Source organism: Panthera leo, chromosome B1 (assembly GCF_018350215.1).
Source record: "Panthera leo isolate Ple1 chromosome B1, P.leo_Ple1_pat1.1, whole genome shotgun sequence".
NCBI lineage: Eukaryota > Metazoa > Chordata > Mammalia > Carnivora > Felidae > Panthera > Panthera leo.
Window position 1 is genome coordinate 118,427,157 of NC_056682.1, and position 16,166 is coordinate 118,443,322.

General features: G+C 36.5%; 1 protein-coding gene across 1 annotated transcript in view; it reads left to right on the forward strand.

Annotated features, from left to right (window-relative positions):
- The window catches only part of TACR3 (tachykinin receptor 3), an 85,116-nt gene extending 84,458 nt beyond the window's left edge, over positions 1 to 658 (forward strand). The window contains exon 5 of the mRNA XM_042933950.1: positions 346 to 658. Coding sequence (XP_042789884.1) covers positions 346 to 658 — 313 coding nt within the window. The remainder of the gene's footprint in view (positions 1 to 345) is intronic.
- The last annotated feature ends 15,508 nt before the right edge of the window (positions 659 to 16,166 follow it).

Sequence of the window (16,166 nt, forward strand, 5' to 3'; positions counted from 1 at the left end):
ACGTGCCTTAACTGGCAAGCCTAATTCAAGTACACTTATGCAGATGTATAAAATTACTGAAGAAATGTACACTGTTTCTTTGCATTATGGATTACCTGATGCTGGACAACTTTACTATTCAATGACTTGCTTCTAACTGATAGGAAGTTACGACTCAATTCATGAAGAAAACTTAAAAGATTAGTACCAATAGTGCGGCATACATTTTAAGAGTTTGACTAGAAAATCAAATTCAAAAACTGATTGTGTTTAATTGCCTTAAATAGGGTTTTCTGTGACAATTGAAGGAAATTTCCACTTGAAAACATGGCTTTTTCTCTCTGTGGCCTGCTTCTTTCTCTTCAGATTTCGAGCTGGCTTCAAGAGAGCATTTCGCTGGTGCCCTTTCATTGAAGTTTCTAGCTATGATGAGCTGGAGCTCAAGACCACCAGGTTTCACCCGACTCGGCAAAGCAGCCTTTACACGGTGACCAGGATGGAGTCGGTGACAGTGGTGTTTGAGCCCAGCGACCCAGACAACTCCAAAGCCAGTCGAAAGAAGAGAGCAACCCCAAGAGACCCAAGCTTCAGTGGCTGTTCCCGCAGGAATTCCAAATCTGCCTCCACCACGTCAAGCTTCATAAGTTCACCCTATACCTCCGTGGATGAATATTCCTAAATCCATTTTCTGAAGTGCAAGACTAGCGTTAGGGCATCATGGTGCCAGCATAAGCCCCCATTCTCCTGTTTAGCAGTCCTGTCTTACCTACTTTCTGGAAACAGAGGGCAATTTTGGAGCAGCTATGCTTCAACTGAGAAAGGTAGCAGAGAAATGTAACAAAGACACTATTAAGAGATTTACCCCCTCAAAAATAAAATGGGCTCTTAATTTATGCTTTGAAAATTCCAAATTATTACATGCAACAAACTAAACATAGATCTGAAAAATACTTCTAAAATGTTCCATTTTTCTCATTTAAAAGTTGCAATTACAGGGGTGCCTGGATGGCTCAGTCGGTTAAAGCATCAGACTCTTGATTTCCGCTCAGGTCATGATCTCACTGTTGGTGAGTTCAAGCCCCTAGTCAGGCCATGCATGGACAGTGAGGAGACTGTTTAGGATTCTCTCTCTCTCTCTCTCTCTCTCTCTCTCTCTCCCCCTCTGTCTGCTCCTCCCCCACTTGCACTCATGATTTTTTTTCTCTCTCTCTCAAAATAAACTTTTTTAAAAATAAAAGAAATTTTAAAATTGCATATGTATTTGTGACACTAAAGTGACATGATTTTTCCAAAAGATTAAAGAAGCTTTGTGGTGAGTGACAACAAAATCTATATAAATTAAACATTTTCATCTAATAAAACAGAAAAAAGTTAAATGACTCATTTTTCTCATTAGAATGAAAGAAAATTAGCCTCAAAGAGTAGGAATTAATGAAAATCTTTACTCAAATGAACTCATTTGGAAGAATGAAAAATTTTAAAGATTTAAAGATTTTTCTCCATGAAATGTAACTGGAAAGGAAATCTCATAAAATTATTATACAACATACATGTCACTTTTTTTATTATTTTTTCTGAGAAAGTGGCATCAAAAGAAAAAAAAATCCTTTACTTTTTGACTGTTACATATTTTAAAATACCAAGCTAAGAAATAGTCAAAGTTAGGATCTTAAAAGGACAAAGCAAATTCCTATGATCCTCTTTATTTTTCACAAATACTTAAAAATTTTTAGAAAATAGGCAGATTATAGGGGCGCCTGGGTGGCTCAGTCGGTTAAGCATCTGACTTAGGCTCAGGTCATGATCTCATGGTTCGTGAGTTTGAGCCCTGCATCAAGCTCTGTGCTGACAACTCAGAGCCTGGAGTCCACTTCAGATTTTGTGTCTCCCTCTCTCTCTCTCTCTCTCTCTCTCTCTCTACGCCTCTCCTGCTCTCGCTCTGTGTGTGTCTCTCTCTCAAAAATAAAGAAACATTAAAAAAAATTTTTTAAAGAAAATAGGCAGATTATAAAACACTAAAGATGCCTTCTAATGAAGGGGAGAATCCCAATTGTCTCTGAAACTGGGTTACCAATTTTTGTAGGCAAGAATTAAAGATAGAAACTCATAATTATTATGGCAGACAGGAATATCTACCAGCACCAAAGAAGTGTCTCTCCCCCAGAACTCAAAGAGAAACAAAGAAGTTGGACATCAACTTTATCAATTTTGGAGCATCCTTATCCTCTCTCTCCTCCCATTGAAAAATGTGTAAGGACTAGGGAAAAGTATCAGAAGATATACTCAAATGAAAATCCTTAGAAAAGAAAGTTTATGTGCTACCTGTATATACTAATAAACATATGTAGAAAGGTGAATCAACTGTTAGAATAGAAAGCAGGAAAATATTTTGGATGTATGTGAACTAATAGTAGGCAAACAAGAGTATGATATACACCACTCCACAGAGAGGTGTATTTTGTCTATTTAAATAATTCAGAAGCCCCCTAGAAAGAAGTGAGCTAATGGTCCTGAGGAAGCATCTATTTACTATAACAAAAATTTACTGACATATTTCTGAGAGCCATAACAAAATAAGATCTACTTTAAGTGTAGAATTTATCTTCCAGACCTCAGTGCTTATAAATCATCTTTCCTTGAATTAAAGATACTGTCAATCTTCCTCAAAAAAGCAGAAACCTTCTGAGAATGTGGATGTACCACACAAACTTTTCAGAAAGTCTAAAATATTCAGTTAGTCTTTTTTAAAGCTATCCAGCTAAAATAATTACCTGTAATGCTTTACTGGATTGTTATACCTCCATCAATATAGAATCAACTATTGTTTTGAAAAACAAGATAAAAGCAATTATTCAAGAGGAAATCACAGTCTGTTGCCACCGCTAAAGTAAATTTTCCAATCTTTTTTCCTATTTTGAACCCAAAGCCAGAAATATTTGATTATTACAAAGTGTTCAAAGTCTAAACAACTCCACCATGTATGTAAGCTGATTTCTTCTGATTACACCAATAAACAGACACACGTACATAAAGACACGAGTATGCAAATACAATCATCTCAATATATGTAACTTCAAAGAACTAAATTCAAACTTGAATGCTAAAATAGTCAATCATTATTACAGGGTTGCCACAAACAGTTCAATACACTATGAAGCTTGTGTGCATGCTTTGGATAAGCAAATTTATCGTTATTTAGTATCTCATTGTTGAATATAATGTTTTTAAATGTTCATCCCAAAACATGTAAATGCTTATCATACAATGTCAAAGTGTCAACAAAAGTCTAATATTTTAAAGCACACATTATCTCCTTAAACTTACAAATGATTATGAGACTAGCATTAATTAACATTCTAGATACACAGGACCATCTTTAGCTGCAGAATGTGGATGTGAAGTTTGGCCTTCAGTTTCACTGTAGTCAGCTACCACCAAATATAGGTTGAAAAACATAAGTCTTGGCCTTCACACATAGTAGGAGCACTTAGTATAATTTGCTAAAACATCTAAGGAAAAATAGTCCTTCAATCTGCTGTTTCGTTTTGTTTGGTTTGGCTTTGGTTTTTTGGTCTTTTTCAGTAGATTTGGTGTTGCTGGGTGTAGCAAGTATCATCCTTTGAGTGTGACAGAAATACCTGAGGTCCAGATAGTACCTTTCTAACACTTTTAAGGGGAAACTGACATCATTCACTCACTGTTTGTGACTCTTAAATGAAAACTTATAAAGCGGAACTTTTTAAGGTCAAAAGTTTAAAAAATAATTATAAAACAAGAACAGTATGAAAGAGAGAAGATTTTAGCCCTTTTTTCTGAATTCTGACACTGACAATTATACAATAATACACATGGAAGTAATTTTCAGTAGAGGTCACTTTAAATAAAGCTATGTTGATATTTTCACATTTGTCAGGGCTTGGAATAATTTCTCTCCAAAATTCACCCTACCTTCTGAGGTTAAAATTCACTGCAAATCTTTTTCATTGTTTGAAGGTAAAAACTGGCTAGAAATACTAGGGAGATAGTTAAAATATCCTAGGATATTTTGGATTTATATCAGTGACAGAAAAATACAAAATATTTTGGGAAAAATCTGAGAGAATCAAGAAGCTTTGCATCATTTTAAATACTTATAAAAGACAAAAATAAATAAATAATGTTGTATTTTCATTATTTTGCATCTGGAAAAAGTGTTTTTGAAATTACTTGCATAGGAAAAAAATTAAAGCAACATGATTATTGTAGAATCCTATCTAACAGCTTTTATTTTTTTAGTAAGCTTAGTATGCTGCTGCATTATTCCATCTCCCAATTTCATGATGGTGACATTTCTGACCCAGCAGCCAAATCTGTATTCCTTTCCAGATCCTGCCAATCTCTTATCAGCAGAGATCCGACCAACTTCAAAGTGACCTCCACTCTTACAAAGCACATAGAAGAATGCCAGGGAGCTTAGTATCAAACCTCAGAAGCACAAAATAAATGTGAGAAATCAATGCCGGCCAGCTCTAATCTGAACTTGAATTTTGTTGATGCAGAATTTCATCAGAAAACCTCTGATTCGTGTCTGGTAAATGATTCCATCAAATGCAAACGCAGGAGAGTTACAGCTTCTCACAGGTTTAACAGTAACAAGTTGAGATCCCAATAGTGTCAATAGTTGCCAACAGTGTTCCAAAAGTTAAGGAAATGAAGCATGACACTGGTCATGTAGAATAATATTGTAATAATTTCCCTTAGGGCCAAGCAGGAATGAAAAATAAAGTACAACAGCTCTCTGTACAAGGTCAGTGATTGTGTGTTGTAAAATAGCTTGGTGAAAACTCTGTGTATATAAGAAATAAATGAATATAAAGTTTGTAACTAGTGAATAAAGTATTTTTAAGTTGTGGTAATTGTACTGAATAGGGTTTAATATATTCATACTCTTTGTGTACGTGGTAATATCTGACAGATTTGTTTTTGCTTTTTTTTCTGTAAAATATTAAAAATAGGATTAAAAATGAAAGCAGCCCTAATATTTTCCTACTGGTTAGCAAAACATATATTATGGAAGGTCCTGTCTTGTCTGAACACACTCACCCTCAGAACTATCCTTCCTTATCTTTTCTCATTAAAAATATCTAGCTTTCCTAAGTTAACTTGATGCAGGAAAAAAAAATCTATAGAAAGAAAAGTTTTCAAAATGTAGAAAAATATTCGGTGTGGATATCAGGAGCAAGTGAATTGGAATGTGGAGCTGAAATAGTATGAAGTTGAGTATATAACATAGCATTGTAGAGCCATGACTTCAGGGCTCTAACAATCAACAGACAAGTTTAAAACCTAAGTCCCACCAGCTGATAGCTGAGAATGCAGAAAAATTTCTTTGTAGGCTTCCTGGGCAGCTCCACAGACTGCTCTCTCAACGCCTTCTCCCATGTGCTTTGAGAAAAATGCCCAAAGATAATTCTGTGTCAGGAGTCAGCAATGACCCTCATTACCTACCCATTTCCAAGAGTTGCTGTGACCCATTCCTCTATCCCTGATCCATTCCTCTGTCCCACTCAGATAGAAACAAGTGTCCCCTACCTTATCTTACCAACTTGCCATAAACAGAAGAGAAAAAAAGAAACAGGATATTTTCACCTGACCACCACATATCCAAAGCATCAGGACATAAGTTAAATGTGGAAATTAAATTACATGCTATTAAACAATCGAAAGATCAAAGAAGAAATCACAAGGGAAATTAGAAAATACTTGAGATGAATGAAAAGTAAAACATATTCCAAAACTTATGAGATGCAGTGAAAGTAGTGTTTGGAGGGAAATTTACAGGTGCAAATGGCTGCATTAAAAAAGAGGAGATATTTCAAATCAATTGCTCGACTTTACACACTTTCTAGTTAGAATAAGAACAAACTAAACCCTAAACTACTAAAGGGAAGGAGATAATAAAGATTAGAGCAGAGATAAAAGAAATAGAGAATAGAAACACAATAGAGAGAATCAACAAAACCACCAGTTGGTTCTTTGAAATGGTCAACAAATTTGACAAACTTTTAGCTAGACAGTCATAGAAAAAAGAGAGAGATATGCAAATAACTAAAACCAAAAATGAAAATGATAAAAGAATACTAGATTAGATTATCTAGTTAAAATGCAAATTCCTAGATATACACAAATTACCTAAGGTTAATCAAGAAGTAATAGAACATCTCAAATACCTATAACAAGTAAAAATTAGTAAATGATGGAATTTACTAATGGAATTAGTAAAAAATAAATAAATAAATAAAAACAAAAAGACTAAGAACAGGTGGCAAACATTTAAAGAAAAAATAACAGCAAGCCTTCTCAAATTCTTTCAAAAACCAGAAGAGGAAGATTTACTTTTACAGCTCATTCTATGAGGCCAGCATTAACCCGATAACAAAGCCAGATTAAAAAAATCACAAGAAAACAAAATTACAAATATCCCTTATGAATATAGTTACAAAAATCCTTGACAGAATCCTAGTAAACTGAATCCAACAGCATATTACTAAAGGGAGTGAAAACCTCATACACTGAAAACTACAACACATTGCCAAAAGAAGTTAAAAACAAACAAATAAATGAAAAGACATTCTATGTTCATGGATCAAACAAATAATAAACTTAGTATTAAGACATCAATACTACCCAAAGCAATCTAAAGAGTCAATTCAATCCCTATTAAAATTATAAACAGCATTTTTTTGCAGAAATGGAAAAGTCAACCTTCAAATCCATATGAAATTGCAGGGTAGCCACACTGATGAAACAATCTTGAAAAAGAACAATAAAGTTGAAGGGCTCCAATCACACTTCTCAATTTCAAAACTTAGTACAAATTTACAGTAATAAAGACAGTGTAGTACTGGCACAAAAACAGACATATTCTTGGGCCAATGGAATAGAATTAAGAGTCCAGAAACAGACTTGTACATCTATGGCTAATTGATTTTTGACAAGAGTGCTAAGACCATTAAATGGGGAAAGAATAATCTCTTTAACAAATGGAATTAGGAGAACTGGATTCACAAAAAAGAAAAGAATAAGGATGCAAAGAATTACAATACAAAATACAAAACTGAATCCAAAATGCATCAGTAACCTAAAGATAAACACTAAAAGCATTAAATTCTTAGAAGAAAACATAGAGGTAAATTTTCATGACACTGGAATCAGCAATGGTTTCTTAGATATGACACCAAACACATGAGCAACAAAGAAAAAATAGATAAAATGGACTTTAGCAAAATTGAAAACTTTTGAGCATCAAAGGACATTCTCAAGAAGGTAAAAAGACAACCTACAGAATGGGAGTAAATATTTGCAAATCATATGTCTGGTAAGGGTTTCATACTCAAAATATATAAAGAACTCCTACTACTCAACAACAAAAAGACAAAAAAACCCAGTTTAAAAATGGATGAAGGGTTTGTGGGGTGGCTCAGGTTGGTTGAGCATCCGACTTCAACTCAGGTCATGAATCCGTGGGTTCAAGCTCCACATCAGGCTCTGTGCTGACAGCTCAGTCTGGAGCCTGCTTGGGATTCTGTGTCTCCCTCTCTCTCTCTCTGCCTCTCCCCTACTCACATTCTGTCTCTCTCTGTCCCTCAAAAATAAAACAAAACGTTAAAAAAATTTTTAAACAAAATGGTTGAAGGGTTTGAATTGACATTTCTCCAAAGAAGATATAAAAATGTCCACAAAAGCATATGAAAAATTGTTAGTCAACATTGTTAGTCACTAGGGAAACCACAGTGAGATACCACTTCACATCCACTTAGGATGGTCATAATTAAAATTGAGACAATAGCACAGTTTGGCAAAAACGTGGATATACTGGAATTGAGTTGAGTGAAAGATGGTACAGCTGCTGTGGAAGGGCTTGGTAATTCTCCAAAATGTCAAACGTAGAGTTTCCATACGTTCCAGCCATTCCACTCCTAGGTATCTACCCAAGAGAAATGAAAACAGGTCCACGCAAAACTTGTACACAGACATTCATAGCAGAATTATTCAAATTCGCAAAAAGTGGAAATGATCCACATGCCTACTAGCTGACAAATGAATAGAGAATACATGATATTTCAATAAAATGAAATATTTGGCAATCTATAAAAAGAAATGTAATAATAATGGTGCTACAAACATAGGTGAAACTCAAAATCATTATACTAAGTGAAAGAAGCCAGTCACAAAGGACCACAAACTGTATGATTCCACTTATATGAAATGAACAGAATAGATATATCTAGAAAGAAAGAAAGCAGATTTGCTGTTCCCTGGCTGTCTTGTGCTGGAGGGGAGAGAAAGGAGTGGAAAAGGGTAGTGATTGCTAGTGGGTACAAGGTTTCTTTGGGGAATGATGAGAATGCTCTAAAGTTAGATTTTTGTGTTATCTACACAACTCTGTAAACAGGCTAAAAACCGTTGGATTGTATGCTTTAACCAGGTATAAATTATACATCAATAAAACTGTTTGAACAAAAAGGAATAAGGATTTCAAGGAGCAAATCTAATGGGAATATCAATATCCTATATCATTAAAAGAGCCCAAAGGGAAAAACCCATCAAATCAGCAAGAAAAACTGTTGGTTGAACAGACCTTAACAGGACCTTACAAACTAGTGGAAGGATTGGTTCTTCTTTTACGAATGCAACTGAATTTCTTATAATGTTTGCCCTTATTATGGCCATTATCCTATGAGGTATTGTGATTTATAATAAGAAATATGTGTTTGGTCCTACGTCCCATTGCTAGCACAAAGCTCATAAACCTCTTGGAATTTCCTAAATTCTGAGAGCAATAATGAGGTGTTATGTTAATGCAGTGACTTTGGGCTCCACCTAAGGATTAGGACTGGTTGCCGTGAGAACTAACCACATTATTAAACTTTCAGTCTCACCCTTTTACCTCCAGAGAGAGGAGAGGGAATGAAGTTGAATCAATTGCTGATGGCCAATGATTTAATCCATCATGCCTATGTAATGAAATCTCCATAAAAACACAAAAGCACTAGATTTGGGAACTTCCAGGTTGGTGAACACAGTCTCCACTAGGTGAGTGGCCCACCTGCAGAGGGCATGGACACTCCACACACTTTCCTCACACCTTGCCCTATGCATCTCTTCCATCTGGCTGTTCTTATATATGCTTTATAAGTATATAATAAGCCAGTGATCTAGTAAGTGAAATATTTCTCTGAGTTTTGTGAGCTGCTCAAGCAAATTAATTGAACCCCAGGAGGAGGTAATGGGAACCTCTGCTCTACAGCCAGTTGGTCAGAAATATAGGTAACAACCAGGACTTGCAATTGACATCCTGAATTGGAGAGGGTTGTTGGAAACTCCAGTCTGTCACCAAAGGGTAAGAAACACAGGTAGCAACCTTGGCTTGAGACTGGCATATGAGGTGGAGCCAGTTGGGGAAGCAGTCAGTCTTATAGGACCGAGCCTCTAACCTGTGGATCCTGATGCTACCTCCAGGTAGACAGTGTCAGAATTGAGTTGAATTCTCAGACACTCCCTGCTAGTGTCTGAGAATTGCTTGGTGTTGTGTGGGAAGACCTCACTTGCGCGCGCGCACACACACACACACACACACACACACACACACACATTGGAACTGGGTCCAGAAACCAAAAGACCCTGAAATTGAACTTAAGTATTTCCTTCAGAGAATCCCAGCCCATAGATAAAATTTACCCTAGACTCAGAAGCATGTTGCAATAGGTTTCCAATCACATAATAAAAAGTAATCCAGTGATTCGGTATTTTTAGTTACAAGCAATAGAAATGAACTCAAGGGCACCTGGGTGGCTCAGTCGGTTGAATGTCTGACTTTAGCTCAGGTCATGATCTCAAAGTTCATGAGTTCGAGCCCCTCATCGAGCTCTGTGCTGACAGCTCAGAGCCTGGAGCCTGCTTTGGATTCTGTGTCTGCCTCTCTCTCTGCCCCCACCCCCACCCCCGCTTGTGCTCTGTCTCTCTCTTTCTCAAAAACAACGATTTAAAAAAATATTTTTTAATTAAGGAAAAAAACGAAATGAATTCAGGTAATCTTAGTCAAAAAGAATTTTGTAAAACACATTAAGGTAACTCACACACTCTCTTTGAGAGCTGGAACATCAGGCCTGGGGCAATGCAGTCACTGGCCATAGACAAAAGAACATCTCAGAGCCGTTAAAGTGGCAATACTGCCACCAGAACTGCTGGGCACAATCATCATTTGCAAAATTTTCATCACCAAAACCAGGCACCCAAGGCTGCTGCTAGTATTGCTGCTGCTTTAGCCTCTGTTAATCGCATGTCGGTGCCACCGCAGCCACACCTCCACTGGAATGGGTCCTCCTGCATCTCTGCTGCTTTGCTTCACTAGCTTTCAATCCAAAGCCCACAGTGGCTGCATCCAGTTGGTACAGCCTAGGCTGGGTGCTTGCCCTTAGCTCCAAGCCCAGTTGAAAGGGACTATTAGATTTTCTGTTTATAACAGGGGAGACAGGTTCTACCTTATAAGTGGAAATTCCCCAAACACACACGCTAGGTATTCAGTAAGAATGATAGATGTCTGTTACAGGTGCCTTGGGGAAAGAAAATGTATTTAAATGTTATGTAAATATCTTATTTACTACAAGCACAGTTTGCAATTTTCCTTTTATTTCGGTTATTTATTTTTATGGCTATTGTTAACCATATTTTACAAAATTTTCAAGAGCATTATTCTGAGGAAAAAGGTGAAGCTGTTTATTTTAATTGAATTCTCAGGAAATTTCTTCACTTTTTTCAAGGTTATTGTTACTGTGGCTAGCGAACATGAAGAACAATTGATACAGTTTTTAGAGGTTAGAATATTTGGCTACTGATTGGCAGATGACATCATCATTAGGGGAAATTAACATAGTTGCTGTCTAGATATAATGTCACCTTCATAAACATATGTTTAATTCAAATAGCTTCTATGACTCTGACAAGACAAACAAGGAATGAGGAATGACCCAAACTCCTCCTAATGAACTTGAAACCCTTCCCAATCTGAGATTTCAGGAGGACTAGGTGAAGAACTCTTGATTAATTTATACTTTATTACCAATAAAATGCTATTTTCAGTTTATAACAAGACAACTGTAGTTCCTTTTAAAGTGTATTGGAAAAGCTACAGAAAAAGATCCTGTGTATAAATGAAAAGGCATCAGAATATGGTTCTATGTGCTAAATCAGAACTCTCATTTGTACCAGAGATCTCAATTGCTGGGTCCCTTCTGCCTCCAACCTCCAAATAGCCCAAGAGTGGATCTGTGTGGGTGGCCTTAGGTGGCCTGAGAGGACAAATGGTATTTTAATGAATTTATCCCCTGAGCATATATGTTTATGCACCAGGCTAAGGAAAACACTAAAACATGTAAAGCTTCAACTTTGTGTTCCTAAAAGGCAGACCCCAAAAGTAAATGACTCTTTATTTAACATAGCACCATTAAGTCTTACATAAGTAAGCATAGTGGGTGGAGAGAGTTTGCAGGATGCACGGTTGAACTAATTGATATCAAAATATGCAATCATGACACCAACAAATTCTGAGCACCCAAGAAGCCACTGAGAACCTGAACTAAGCAAAGAGAAACCAAGTGAAACTGACCTAGTGGGGGCTCCAATGGAGACCCTGGATCAATGAAGAGTAGAATGAGGCTTTTAAGCAAAAGAAACTGACTTAAGAATGTTGGGTACTAGGAAAAGGACCCTGGCATCTCAAAGACAATTTGCATACCTTAAAATATATTTGTATATTCAAAGAATTCATGCTCAAATGACAATCTTGACAAATATGGCTAATTACTAAAAAATGAAAGGATTTGGCTGAAATTAAACTTTCTCTGCTTACATAATAAAGGCACAAGAGATCAAAAAGAGCATCAATTTCCTACACAACACTCTTTACCCTTTCATTCAAGGCCTTGTGAGTATAGGTCAGAATAACAGTGTTTGTTTACTTAAGTATAGTCATCCAGACTATTTGGTCCAAACAATTGTGAAACGTTACCTCCCTACTCACCAGGGTAGACCTTGATGCTACACAGGAGTTCCATCTCTTCCTTTCCAGTTGCATCTCATCCATTCCCTCTGTCCCATACCACCCCTGGCCAAGTCAGTGCTCTGCCTTTTTCCTACACTTATGTTAGCCCAAGGTGGGGTCTGCGAATGCTTACAGTGGGAATGCTAAAGAGATAGTTGACTACAAACCGAAAAGCTTTAAGAGGAACCAGAGGGACAAATTATTTCTTAGTACTCTACAACTTAAAGAACAAGATTATAGTATGGAAAACATAGGTCTATGATGAATTTACTAAAGTTGACAACTCAATAAAAAAAAAAATGAAGAATAGTTTTAAAAATCAGATGCGGCATTCACTTACAGACAAAAGTTGAAAATAGTTCTACAAACATATAGTCAACTTAAAGCCATCAGAAAATAAAAGTTAAATAATTTTTCTTTTGATAATTTGACTTTTAAATACCAAATACATATTTGCATTAAGTAATGATCAATTAAATGTATGATGCCAAAAACTTTACCTTAAACAGTTTACTTTTCATATGAAGTCCAAAGATAGAACTCTTGCTTTTAGAGTATGTGGCTCTCAATGAACTAAGCTCTTTTCCTCTGCGGCTTTGGTATTTTCTAAACTCAGCTTCCAATGTGAGTGAGTTTTCTTGAATCAAGGTATGTGGGAAAGTTTAGGTACACCTCATTCCTAATTATATTCCACTGACAAGAACTAGACGCATGGTACCACATAAAGCAAGAGAGCCAGAGAAATATAGACCTTGGTTAAGCAGCTGCTTCTTAGCAACAACCTTGCACTGTGGCAGGGCAGCATAATTCTTTGATGGAAATCTAGCTTCTGCCGCAGATTACCCCCCATTTGATCATCAAATATCTATGCGCAACATTAGTGCTGAACACAGAATATACCCCCACACACCCCACTGTAGACATCACAAAATGGCGTCCAGTGACTGTGTCCAGCTCAAAGACCAGGATATCCTGGTGGTGTGCAGTCCTCTCCACCTGATATGGATAGGGTTCCTCATGGTCCTGCAATCGACAGTCTAAAATGGCAAGCCTTCTGCCCCACTCCACATCCAGTATACAATGGTGGAGAAGGGACAGAATGAACATAATTACAAACTCAAATTCAGAAAAGGGAAGCATGGGAAGCACACAGCCAGCATTGGTCCTTAGCAGTGATGAAATTCCAGAGGATAAGTATTGGGTATACCTCTTCTCCTGGCAATGGACTCCTTTAGTATCCCATTGTAATGGCTGTCATATCTAAAAACACATGCACCTGGGGCACCTGGGTGGCCAGTTGGTTAAGCGTCCACTTTCAGCTCAGGTCATGATCTCACATTTCGTGGGTTTGAGCCCTGCATCAGGCTCTGTGCTGACAGCTCGGAGCCTGGAGCCTGCTTTCGGTTCTATGTCTCCCTCTCTCTCTGCCCCTCTCTTGCTTGTGCTCTGTCTCCCTGTATCTCTCAAAAATAAATGTTAAAAAATTTTTTTAAATAAATAAATAAAATAAAAACACATGTACCACAAACATATGTATATACTCAAATGGAAAAATGAGATATCATTAGCTTCCTCTACTATTGACTATGGGTATTAAAACATAAAATAAGTAAAAGTGCTCCTTATATGCAAATAAACATGCAAAATCATTTATCATTACACTAATTTTTCACTAATTACATGTAAGTTTTTCTTAATATTCTGGTCTGTAATTCAATCGCTTACTCTTAAATACTGAAAGGTGCTATATTTTCTTAGGTGATTAACAAATATTTTAACCAGTCTTATATGAACATTGAAGAATGGAACTCTTAATTTAGAAGATTTAAATATTTTAGGAAAAAATTGTTTTCAAGTTTTGTGAGTATGCATGCAAGAAAGATTTTATAGGAAGTATCCCTCTTTGTTCTTGGATTATGGGAAACCTTCTTTCAGACTTGGAGGTTCAAATTCTTAGTGAACCAAAATTAAGTTAACTAAGTTAACCAAAATTAACTCTTTGCAAGTTCTTTTGACCCTGAGTATGACAACTAAGGTCTACATGCTAGCTGCTCTCCTCAGGCTGAGAAACCTATTACCTTAAATTTAGATATGTCTGCTTCCTCTCCTGGCTTAGCCTCTCTCAGATTTCATCTCCTGATTTCTCTCAGAAATCAAAGGAACTTCTGCATCCATGAATCAGCTATTTCCTTTTTATGCCTGTCAGAGTCCATGGAGATCATGGTCCAATATAAAAGGTAGTCCCCACCTACCTCATATGATAACAGAAAAGCAGACTATGAAGGACAGCCCTTTATAGATAAAAGTGAAAGCAACTAAAAATATCTAAACATTACATAATTAGCAAAATATAATTACACGTTATGTAATAATAATTCAGTTTATTATTATGACCATCCTCAGAGAATATAGTGAGTATATAGACTATTAGGGTATAGACCATTCACAATAGTCCATAATATTTTACCGAGGCCACGAAGATTTCCTTTCAACGTAGACTTAGAGGATGCTCAATTTATTCCTCTTATTTTGTCTGTTTTGAACAGCAAATATTTGTGAGAAGGCAAGAGAAAAGCATGCCCAATTTAGTAGGAGATTTATTTTTAAGTTACTGTGTTTATTTCAGCAAATCAAGTTCATCACCAGCTTCAATCACCCTCACCCTCCTTATTACCAATTAGAACACTTAGTCTATATTTTTAATCATGAATAGCTTATTAATTTTTCACACTATCTTATAAAGTAATAAAGAAATTAAAGCAGAAATTTTAAACATCCTGCCCAAATCACAGCTTGCTACTGGTAAAACTTAACTTTGAACCCAGGCAGTCTGACTCCAAAAACTACCTATGACTTCGACTAGTAGAGTGAGATCCAGCCACATGACCTTGGTGAAGTAAAGGTTGTATATGTCTGTGTCTGATAATAATCTTAGGAAACAAACAACCCTGACACATTTTGACATTTTAATCTTTAAAGTGTGAATATTATGTGGCAGTTTTGAAGTAGATGAACTACTACTTCCAAACCTCTCAAAATATGTGGTGTTTCAGAGAAGATGCTGATCCATAAGATGCTGAGACATTGCACGAGGTCTAGTTATCCTGATGAATAAACTCCCGTTCTGGTTCTTATTCTAAGCTGAGGGTATCCCAGGGTTGATTCCAAATCAGGAGAGTTGTTTTAGCAAAACTCACAGGGAACTGGAGAAAATATCAGAATATTGGCTAAACGGCGCATTAATTTCCTCCATGGAAAAACAATTATTCAGGAAATTGAAGAACACAGAATCACAAAAAAGGCTATTATATAATGTCATTTTCTTTTATTGGCTTTCTCTATTTTTTCCTCAGACTGCAATTCTTATCTGCTACTAAGACACTGTTGATAAATGTAGCATCTATCTTGTTGAATCCTCAAAACGTTAAGCCCAGTCATTTATGAACAATAATTTCACTACAACAAAAAAAAATTATTAAAAAATATATGGTAAGGTGCCATGGGAACAGACTGAGGAGAGCACCTCTGCCTACCTGGAAGAATTACAAGGAAAGAAGAGATGGATAAAGAATAATTTTCACAGGTGATGCTGGAGGTAGATCCTGAAGGATAAATAGGCATTCTCAAAGAGAAGAAAAAGTCAAGCATAGAAATCAGAGTGCACAGAGGGAAAGAGGCCTAAACAATCCACAAGTTTTTTCCCACTAACTCTAAATTACTTTCAAAATTAAGAGTAAAGAAAGATAGGGGCCCCTGAGTAGTTCAGTCAGTTGAGTGTCCAACTTTGGCTCAGGTCATGATCTTAACGGTTTGTGGGTTCGAGCCCCGCGTCAGGCTCTGTGCTGAGAGCTCAGAGCCTAGGGCCTGCTTCAGATTCTGTGTCTCCCTGTCTCTGCCCTTCCCCTATTCACTCTTCTCTCTCTCTCTCTCTCTCTCTCTCTCTTTCTCTCTCTCTCTCTCAAAAATAAACACTTTAAAATTTTTTTTAAAAAAAGAGTAAAGATGATGGTACATCATTAGGCAACACTAAAATTGCGTTGAGGTTTGAATATGCCAAATAATAAATTACTCCTGCCAGATAGAGCCAGTTACCTTTTACAATATC